Raw genomic sequence first — 11,089 nt, 5'->3', positions numbered from 1 at the left:
GATTGGAATCAGAGAGTCTCTGTTGGTGTGAAGGTTGATAGTTGTGAGAAAATAATTTTCAATAAAAAAATGCTGTTAAGCAGTGTGAAATACAGTTGTTGACTTGGATTTTGTAGTAAGATAACTTTTTGTAACATGATTGATTTCCAGTTAAAGGAGAATGATTATAAGTACCAGTAAATAAACCACCCTGGAAATCTACTTGGGCTGATGTGCCTGCTGTGCATTTTTATGCTGTTGTATTCAGGATCAATCCAGACACTGAATGCTGAGGAAATAACTGAAGAAATTGGAAATATGTGGAGGACTATGTACAAGCTCACTAAGAGTTTTCCAGATCTGCCTGGGCCTAGACGCTTAGCAGAAACTATGAAATTTAAGCTTGATAAATTTAAACTGCATCTTCCTGTCCTGTCAGTTGCCTGCAATCGTGGAATGAGGGAGAGACACTGGGAGCAGGTACTTTAAATTCTGCTTTAATCGTGGAAGTATTCTGCCACAGAAACTGACAGTTCAATATACTATTCCGTATATTCCGTTCTGTGAAATACAGTAATAGTTCTGTATTTCACAATAGGAAGATCCTTTATCCTGTCACATGATAGATCCAGTTTTGAAATTTGTAATGGTACAGGCAGGATCTTCATTTCTTAATAATTTATGGTGGAAAAGCAAATTAGGGAGCTGTATTAATACTTACTTAGCATTTATTTCCTGTGTTTGAGAAGTCTGTTACAAGCATGCATCCTGATAATAAAGTTTATTTTTTCCTATATTTTCAGATTAGTGAAATTGTAGGATGTGAGATTAGACCTGATGAAACTACTACTCTTAAAAACATATTGGATTTTGGACTTTCAAAATATATTGATAAGTAAGAAACTTACTCGCTTTTTAGAATTTAGAATTCTTACTTTTCAGACAGTCATTGTATTTCATATGTCAGATATCAAATACTAGTTTGTTTGGGATTTTTTTGTGTGCTGTAAGAACATGCTGTAAACTCAACTCTTTTTATCAACTATCAGTTGTTGTGTAGCAGAGGTACCAAAACCCAGAGTCTTATTCCTAAACCACTTAATTTGCACATTCAGAAATTTCTGTCTGTATTCATCTTCAAATTACTGTTAATATCTCTAACTTGGTGAGCCTGAAAGCGCAAAAAGTGTTCCTTTAAATGAGATTCTATGATATTATTAACAAATTCATATGAAATGTAGTCTGATATACAGCTCTGTTTACGACTGCTTCTTTTGGCTCTCCAGCTGTGTTTCAAAACATTTCAAAGATGTGTTTCATTTCAATTTAGGCTGGAACCTATTGGAGCAGCTGCAAGTAAGGAATATTCCTTAGCAAAAGCAATAGAGAAAATGAAACAAGAGTGGGCTAATGTGCAGTTTGGTCTGACGAAGTACAGAGATACTGTGAGTAAACACCAAATCTATGTGTATATATTGTGGAAAAGAATTACTTTGATTCTGAATGCTAACTGAGAAATAATAGAGGGAGTATTAAAGGCTGATTCATTGTGGCATGATGGAAAGTGGTATCATATCCCAGAGACTGGGCAAATACATATATTACTATATATCCTTATATTTGGACCTAAGTATCTAGATAACTTGTCATCTCAACATACTCATCCTAAGAAATCTGTAAGCCTGAGAGCTTCTCCAGTGTTGTATGGGAAGCTGGACCAGTAGTGAAATTTTACCTTGCCCCGAAGAAACAAAAACCACAGTGCAAAAGATTGAGTCAGAAGTCACCAGCTGGGTTCCCATTCACAAAACAATGTATCTCTTGACCTTTGACGCAGAGATGTATAGGGGAGACAGCATTTCATATCTTCAAACATGTTGCAGGCTTTCTCAATGCCTTGCTACTTTCCTACATTCAGACATCATAGAGAAGGCGGAGATAGGAAGCTGAATGAGTGTGAGGTTGAAGAGTGGTGAAATAAAGCAACTGCTATTTGCCTTATCAAAATGTGATGTATTTACAGGACACCAGCATCCTGTCAGCAGTTGATGACATCCAGCTTTTGCTGGATGATCACATTGTTAAGGTTCAGACAATGTGTGGCTCTCCCTTCATCAAACCAATAGAAGCTGAATGCCGGGTAAGGAAAAGCTGGTTTGAACTTGCATGTCTCATAATATGCTATCCTGAAGCGCTTTAAGCTATTTTGGCATGATAAGAAGTTACATAGTTTTAAGCTGTTTCTAAGAACACACATTCGTATTTTTCTTCAAGAGCTTTGAATTAATGGTTTCCAGACAAAGGTATGTCAAGCTTGCTTTACAGCTAAATAAATTCTCTAATCTAGGCATTCTAAACATCAGGTTTTTGTTAAATGTCTTGGGAATGGGTCAGTTGATTTAAACAAATCCTGCTGCATTATGTAAAAAGACATGGGTCTGTCAGTTATGGGAGATAATTTATTTCTAATCCCCTGGTATTGATCCACAGAAGTTTCAAAGTCTTTTTAGCTGTCCTACTATTTTGTAAAGATGTGATCTTTGTTAAAGATGATGAATTTCTAATATGAAGGCTATGCAGAAAGCAGACTTCTTTCCCATCAGTATTTAATACCACTGTTTGTGGCCTAATAGTGATGATTTGTAAGCAATGCTAAGACCTAAATTCTATTATTTCCCGTGGACTTTAGCCAAAGTGTAGGTAAAGCTGAGTTCTGCTTTCCAGTAGAGCTGGTGAAATGAAATGGAAGGATTAATATAGAGCTATCTTAACAATCTTCATATAATTCTTGCAGAATAATGAACGATACAGGCTGGCTGTGTTTTCTTCCTGCAATACATCCGCTTGCGTATCTCTTACACTGTAGGCTGTTGAAGTCAGAAAAGCAATGCTGTCTGAAATTTTTATTCAGAAAGAATCTTTGTCCATTTTTATAACAGATTTGTTCTAGAGTTGCCTGAAATAGCTTTTTTGGGGGTCCAGAGATTGAACCCACTCTTTATAGGGCCTGTGAACTGACATTTACTCAGTTTGTTGAATACCTTATAAAGCTTTTATCCTTTCATTGATGATAAGATAGAAAGTACACAAGTAGAATTAAAAGAAGAGATTCTGGGATGCTGCTCATGTCTGCACTTCTTAAGCAGTTCTCTCACAACTTGCTGTAAAAACTGCTAGCAAAAGAATGAATCTGTTGTTTGTAAGAAATATTCAGATGTTTATTAGTGTTGGTTGGGGTTTTTTTAACCTTTAAAATTGTTCTTGTTTTTTGTTTGTTTGTTTCCTTTGAAGCCAAGCAATTCATGCTCTTTGATTCCTCAGTGTAGATTATTTCTTGATAGAAATTTCCTTAAATATTAAATGTTTTCATTACAGGCTTGGGAAGCTAAACTGTGTTTAATACAAGATATTGTAGATAGCTGGTTAAAATGTCAGGCAACATGGTTGTATTTGGAACCAATTTTTAGTTCAGAAGACATTATAGCTCAAATGCCTGAAGAGGGCAGAAAGTTTGGGATTGTGGATTCATGTTGGAAGGACATTATGGCACAAGTGGTAAGTGCTTGCCTTTAATCAAGCATGTATTTTTATGCACATCTGGTAACATGATTATTACTATCATGAAAATATACAGGCTTTTCTGGAGTTAGATGTTTGTATTTAAGTCACAAGAAGGTACAATACGGCATAGAAAATCCTTTACTAAAGCCCACCAAAATCTAATCTTGCAGTAAAAGTGGTTGATTATATCATTATTGCTTCAAGCTTTCTTCTTCTTTGGATACAGTTAGATTTTACGTTAGACTTTCAAGCAAAATAAAATGTGTATTTTGTTTAAATTATTAGAGCAATAAATGGATTTTTTTTGCATATTATTGTTCTCTAATATGTGGTGGCATGTTTGAAACTTTGGTGAATATGTACTGAGATGGCAGTGTGTCAGGATAAGATGATGGGGATTGCAAGTGCAATTGGCTATCCTATTAAGTTCCCTAACTAAGAAGTTGGGTAAGAGGACTTAGTAGTGTAAGCTGAGATATTTGTCAAAAAACATTTGGAGAGTGTGATTGTGTAATAAAGGTGTTGAAATAATAGAAGTAAATAGAAGTTGAAATCTGTCTAACAGCTTAGACTCCATGAATGATGAAGCCCATTCAGAAATAGGTGTATTCTTTCAAGTTAAGAGGAGTGTTACCAGAAATGAAAAATGTGACCTAGATGGCAAGAACTCTGTTTGACAGAACTAATTTGTGAATGGAGAAAAATGTAGCAAGCTCAAGACACAGGAGCAAGTGCCAAAGATTTTAACTCCTGTGTATATTTCCTTGTTGCATTATTATCTGTAAAGTTCAAATTGGTAAAAATGACAGTCTGAAAAGCAGAACTGTCAAATAATGCATACATATTTAACAACACGAAGGCACACTACAGAGAGGGATATATAGCTTTTTAGCCTCCTGCAATATATGTGATTGATGATAATAATTTTAATGTACAAACCTATTGCAACTTTCAGCAGTTTCTACTGTGTATTTGTTTTTACGAAGGTGAAAAACACAAAGGTACTTGTAGCAACTGAACAACCCATGATGTTAGAGAGACTTCAGGAAGCAAATGCCCTCTTAGAAGATATTCAAAAGGGGTTGAATACTTACTTGGAGAAGAAAAGATTATTTTTCCCAAGGTAAATTAATTAAATAAGCCTAAGTCAGAGGCGAAAAGCCAAAAGCTCTTTCAAACCATCTCTATTGAACTGAAAAGTCTCATTGTATAAACATGTGGGGGACAGTCCCATGCAACAAAAATGAAAACCTGTTGTTTTCTTCAGATGTAATTAGTTTGCCTCAGCTCCAGTTGAATTTGCAATGCCAGGGATAGGCAGAAGTGTGGAGGCAAAATCTATCTAGGACAGCATAAACTTATGATTAGAAAGACATTATCACTTACAGGGCATTTTTGAAGGAACTTGCTACCTTCCCATGGCTGATTTGCAGTTATTTCTCTGCCCAACCCTCCTTAGTTGTGGAGAGGTGTGTGATGCATAAGAGTTATATATGATTATGAGGAATAGAATTCTGTGTTTTTACAAGGTACTTACTGGCTGCATAGATATATCTATTTTTTCCTTTATGATTTTAAGAATCCTTCTTTCTTCCTCTGCATAAAATGATGGTCATATTGAAATTCTGAAAAAACAGATGTGATGAGTTTTATGACGTTCAAAATTGCTTAAGACAAAGAATTTGAGATAATAATTTCCTCTCTGTTGTACTAGTGTCTTAAGCAACATAAAACCAATTACATCTATCTTGCATTAATAGATTATTAATGACAATTTTGATTCCTTGAAAGTGCATATTCATTAATTCTATTTTTCTAACAGATTCTTTTTCCTGTCTAATGATGAGCTGCTTGAAATACTGTCTGAAACAAAGGATCCCCTTCGAGTGCAACCACATTTAAAGAAGTGTTTTGAAGGAATTGCTAAACTGGAATTCATAGACAAGCTGGAGATCGTAGGCATGATCAGTTCAGAGAAAGAAATTGTTCCTTTCATAGATAAAATCTATCCAGCAAATGCAAAAGTAATTAAAAAAAAGAAGTATATGTATATTTTACTATATGATATTAAATTAATACTTTGCCTAAGTGTATGGTTTTGGTGAATGTTAAAAGACTTAAGATCAAATCATGAAAGGTGTTTAGAAAGTGAGAGTGCAGACTGGTATTCTAGAACAAAAAGGATTTCCTAGAAAAAGGAGAAGACATACCAAGTTTGTGGTAAATTCCTCTAGGGACTTTTCTGCAGCTTTATAAACCTACTGCTTTTAAGATGTAGATAGATAGATAAGATATATATGCACACATATATATAATCCAAGCTCTCTATATACATATGTATCTAACATTCCACGGCATGGCTGAAACAGAGAAAAATGAGGGAAATGATGAATGGCTGGCAGTGAAGAATCGGAACATTAGTTCAAAAGGGATCTGAGTAGAAATAGTAGCACTGTAAGTTTCGAAAAGTATCTCAGTTCCATCTTTTTCTGCTATTCTCAATGTGAATGTATGGAGCTGAATTGTTATATGATAACCAAAAAGAGATGAAAGGTGGGGCATGTTGTCAGTTAACAGATACCCCTTTTTCTCTTAATTCTCCAGGAATAAAACCTGGAGGAAAAATGCCCTGGGTTAAAATGACCAAGCTTGACTGACCATGAAATATGTTATCTGCATGTTTGTCTGTGCTTATATGAAACATATCCAGCTATTTCTTGAACTGGATTGTCTTTAGTTAGCTTGATATGCCTGCCTTCAGACAGTGTTAAACTACAGTACTGCCTTTCAGAATTTGGGAAATTTCAACCTTTTTTCCTCCTATATACCACACCCAGATCAGTAGAAAGCATATTTAAGCACATTCCAAGAATTTGTCCTTCAAGAGGAATATAATCAGGAAATGTGTATTGACTCTTAACTGGTTTTCTTTTTTGAAGGGCATGGTGGAAAAATGGCTTTTGCAAGTAGAGGAAATGATGCTGGCCAGTGTAAGACAAGTTATTGAAGATGGCATAGGAGGATATATTGAGGTAATTGTTCCTGAATTATAGAATAAAATAGATTTCACAAGCAACTGTATGTGAACAGGTTGCTGAAATTCTTAGCCAGGGAAATTCATTTGAAGCTGAGTGAAAACCAGCTCTCCTTGTTCAGTACTACCAGGGATGTTTTAACTCTGAACCTCTTGAAGAAAAAGTATTAAAGCTTTCCGTGTTGATTCTCATTTATTTACAACATGAGACATTTGGACAAGTGATTTTTGTCAGTGCCTATAGTTTAATGTGTTTATAAAACTTCCTGAGTCTGGCATGGATCTTTTTGTTTAAGGTTCCTCGAAAAACATGGGTACTTCAGTGGCCTGGACAGGTGGTTATTTGTGTTTCATCCATTTTCTGGACAGAAGAAGTGTCTGAGGCTATAAGGAAAGGAACTTTACCAGTAAGATTTTCTTCTACCTTTATATTTCTAAGCACTAAAATCTGATTAAGTAATAAAAAACGCCTTCTAGCAAAGAAGATCCTCACTCATGCTGTATTACAATTTGCTCATATAGTGTGCTTAATTTTCTATTTCATTTTTTCTTGTGTCTTAGTGCAGGCTTGTTCTCATTTGCTTTGACGTGTATCAGGAGAAGTCCCACTAAAGGAAATAGTATTACTTTAGTTACAAGTAATACTGGTATAAGTAAAAGTACCAAACAAAAAGGGATAGACTGTTGTTAAACACTATATATTTTTATTTCTAACTTCTGTCTTTACATGTGAAGCTTCATGGAAACATGCAGGCAGAGATTTCTCCTGACAGAATGGTGCAGTTATTTGCCTGGTTATTGCTAGGTTCTCCTGGACTGATAAAGGTGCATCAGCCAAGTCTCTTATGTGTTTGTAGTGTCTCTGTCATCATAATAGTTTTAAGTATTGCTTCATTGAGGCTAATCAAATGCATGCTCAAGTGATGGAAGTAATTTCTGATTAATTCAGTAGGCTTTTGTCTGATCCTAATTGAGGTAGGTAGAATAGGATTTTTTTGGTAATTAATTCTGTCAGTAGAGTGTTTGGGCCTTTTAAATGTGGGAACAGAAAAATTTTAATAAACTTTACATCAAATAGAACACTTTAATATTAGCTCTTTGTTTCTGTATCCTTACTGATTGTCTTAGTTTAACTTGCCTTTGTTATTTAATACCAGTTGAAGATCTTATTCTACATATCCAGTCAGAACTGAAAATATTTACTACTTTCAAAGAAAATGTCCTGAACAATCCATAGCTTACGAAAAATGAGAAAGAATCACAGAACAGTGAATCACAGGATACAAGGGATCTCTGAACATCACATAGTCCAACCCTTGTTTAAAGCAGGGCCAACTAAACCAGGTTGCTAACAAACTTGCTCTAGTATGCCCAAGACTGTCTTCTATGGGGGAGCTGAAAACAGGCACAACGTTCCAGATGTGCTGTCAGCAGTGCTGGCAAGAGGGAAGGGATCATCACCTCCTGTGACATGCTTGGTAGTGTTGTTCCTAATGCAGCCAAGGATGCTGTTGCTTTTCTTTGTGTCTAGGGCACATTGATGGCTTATGTTCATCTTGGTGTTCACCAGCATCCAGGTCCTGTTCTGCATTGCTGCTTTCCAGCTGGTTGGCCACCAGCGTGTACTGGCACATGAGGTTCTTCCTTCCCAGATAGAGGACTTTTCCTTTTGTTGAACTTCATGAGGTTCCTGTCTGCCTGTTTCTCCAGGAGCTTAGGAACTGCTAGCAACAGCATTACCTTAATGCCTGTGTTCTGTTTCTGTGACAGGATTTCTTGGAGAAGAGCAATCAACAAATTGGGGACATTGTTGAGTTAGTGAGAGGACAGTTGTCCAGTGGAGCCCGGCTGACACTTGGAGCTCTTACTGTTATTGATGTGCATGGTAAATGTGCAGTTTCTGGTCTTCCTGTTACATCTGGGCAGTGCTGGTATCATTAGTTGGGTGAACTGTTTGAAAGAGCCAGCTAAAAAGCTTTCTCTAACTTGAAACAACCTTTACACAGTTCTTGCACATTGTCTTTGGGCAAATGCAGATTGGGCTGTCCTGCACAACTACCTCCTGTCTGCTTAGGCACTGGAATCTAGGGCAAATCAAGCTGATTCTCTGTGCTAAACAGGTGCAGATTCTTTCCTAAGATTAAAGCCAGCCTGCTACTTTACATGTTGATTTACTTTTACATACCTATAAGTAAATGTTTACTTATTTGTTGTTTTAAGTAAACTAACATAGTAGAAGTGTTTATGGTTTTTGAAATAACGTGTCTCTTACTCTGTAGCTCGTGATGTGGTTGCAAAATTGGTTGAAGACAAAATCACAGATCTGAATGACTTCCAGTGGATTTCTCAGCTGAGATACTACTGGGAGGAGAAGAATGTAATAGTGCGAATGATTACAACAGAAGCCAAATATGGTTATGAGTATCTGGGCAATTGTCAACGTCTGGTTATAACCCCCCTAACAGATCGATGTTACAGGTAAAGTCATGTTGTCTGTGAATAATGTTTTCAGTTTTTGGGCTGATCTGTATTTACTTTCATTTGTTATAATTGTAGGCACCCAGCAGCTAAGGTTTTCCTGTAGGTTTTGGAGGCAAAACTTATATACCTTCTTTGCCCAAATATGGTAAAACATTTACGATGTATAGGTTTCTACCCCATGTCATTGTTTAAAGAACAACAGTCTCTGTTGTGTCCAAGAATGTGCTTCTGAAAAGCGTTGTCAGCACTGGTCAATTATTTTATTTGAAATAAGACATGCAGGTAGGGTATGCCTGCCTGTAAAAGAAATGAGGTAATTATAGAGCCCTTCACAGATGTGTGAATTCAGTTAGCTTCCTGTTCTCCACTTGCTTGCAAGAGGTTGAAACGTAAACGCTTCATCTTCCAATGTTGAAGTATTTGAAGGCATTTGGTATTTCACTTCTGGTGAGTCCTGGAGTCACAGGTAATTTTAGGCCTGAAGTTTTAAGAACTCGCTTTATAATATATCTAGATAAGTATATGCTGAGGATGTTAAAGATTTTACTGGAGCTCTGAGCTGTGAACTCACCACTGTGTACAAGGCACTTGTAGTAAAGTGCCCATTAGTGCCTATGCTGGCAAATGCTTGGTCTTTATGCATTCACAGTGGTGCTAAAGAGCCAGCCACGTGGCTGGTGCATTAGCTGTAAACCAGGGTTGTTGTCATTAGGATTAGTTCAATCTAAACTAACACTGTGCAGTTAGTTGTGCCAGATGTAGTTTCAGTGCAAGCAATGAGCAAGTAGACTCCATTGAGCACAATTTAACAGCTGCTTTTGCTGGCAAAGCCTTTGAATGAGGCTTTCGTAAAATAATCACTCCAGTGTTAACAGGGATCTCATTTTAGTATGAAAATCACTTGGAGAGCCCAGTGATTCCCAGGTTTCTGAACCAACCCTTATGCTTTCTCTGCCATTTCTAAAGATTGATTTAATTTATAAAGCCAGCTTCAAGTTCTTGTCATGATGAGTGCTTCTTGGTGAAAATGTGTGTTTTGAGAACTATGCCATTTTGCCTGTGGCACTGTGTGTTTGCTTGTGTAATTGAGGGTTATCCTCAACCACGGTGGATGCAGGTAACACAAAGTCTTGACATGCCTTGTAGGCCAGGTGGGTGAATGTGACCTTCCACAATTAGGAATCAGTTACAGGACAATACTGTTTTTTTAGGGCAAGCTGCAAAGTCAGTAGGGAGCAAGTAAATAATTTCCAGGGGAACCTGTATAGGAAAATACTTATCCATCCCTTCAGAAACGGTCAGTAATTAAAGATTACTATTTCTAATGCCTGTGTTCTTGTTTATGTAGGACATTAATGGGTGCCTTGAAATTAAATCTTGGTGGTGCTCCAGAAGGACCTGCTGGGACTGGCAAAACAGAAACAACAAAAGATCTAGCAAAAGCGCTAGCTAAGCAGGTAGCAAAATACAAGCTTCTTCGTGCTGTTTATGTTTGGATATGTAGATATTTGTTAAAATGCCATTCTTATGCTTGTTCTGTACCTATTAGTTTATGGTTTGACTTGATGATCTTTAAGTTCTTTTCCAACTTAAATGATTCTATGATTTTATTCATTATTCTCAGAAATAGTTGGTAAGAAGCACGTACTTAGGACTGTGTCTATATAGCATCCTAGTGTTGTAATCCAAAATTAGCAGTAATAATCCCTTCCCATTTTAGATGCTAAGAATTTTATGGTGGATTTTGTGTTAATACTGAGAGATGGTCTCTGTGTATTTTTTTTGTTGTAGTGTGTGGTCTTCAATTGCTCCGATGGTCTTGATTACAAGGCAATGGGCAAGTTCTTTAAGGGGCTGGCACAGTCTGGTGCATGGGCCTGTTTTGATGAGTTCAATAGAATTGAGGTAATGTTTTAACTCAGACAAAATTATAAAGCTTTAATTTAAGACACAAGAAGTTTTAGATTTAGACATGATAGCATTATTGCTAATTTTCTACCTTTTAGTTGTGGTGTAGCAGCTTTGTTTCAATAA

The 11,089-nt window shown here is 36.5% G+C and overlaps 1 protein-coding gene across 1 annotated transcript in view; it reads left to right on the top strand.

The window, feature by feature from the left end:
- Positions 1–247: 247 nt before the first annotated feature.
- Positions 248–11,089, top strand: part of DNAH3 (dynein, axonemal, heavy chain 3) — a gene marked incomplete at its 5' end in the record, with an annotated part of 42,870 nt that continues 32,028 nt past the window's right edge. Inside the window, 13 exons of the mRNA XM_010009959.1 lie at positions 248–459; positions 783–874; positions 1,310–1,424; positions 2,003–2,119; positions 3,355–3,534; positions 4,527–4,663; positions 5,363–5,564; positions 6,480–6,572; positions 6,871–6,981; positions 8,345–8,459; positions 8,854–9,052; positions 10,404–10,512; positions 10,847–10,960. Coding sequence (XP_010008261.1) covers positions 248–459; positions 783–874; positions 1,310–1,424; positions 2,003–2,119; positions 3,355–3,534; positions 4,527–4,663; positions 5,363–5,564; positions 6,480–6,572; positions 6,871–6,981; positions 8,345–8,459; positions 8,854–9,052; positions 10,404–10,512; positions 10,847–10,960 — 1,796 coding nt within the window. The remainder of the gene's footprint in view (positions 460–782; positions 875–1,309; positions 1,425–2,002; positions 2,120–3,354; positions 3,535–4,526; positions 4,664–5,362; positions 5,565–6,479; positions 6,573–6,870; positions 6,982–8,344; positions 8,460–8,853; positions 9,053–10,403; positions 10,513–10,846; positions 10,961–11,089) is intronic.

Source organism: Nestor notabilis, unplaced genomic scaffold, assembly GCF_000696875.1.
Source record: "Nestor notabilis isolate BGI_N333 unplaced genomic scaffold, ASM69687v1 scaffold16882, whole genome shotgun sequence".
NCBI lineage: Eukaryota > Metazoa > Chordata > Aves > Psittaciformes > Psittacidae > Nestor > Nestor notabilis.
The sequence above is the reverse complement of the archived record's forward strand: the minus strand, read 5'-3'. Positions and strand labels throughout refer to the sequence as shown.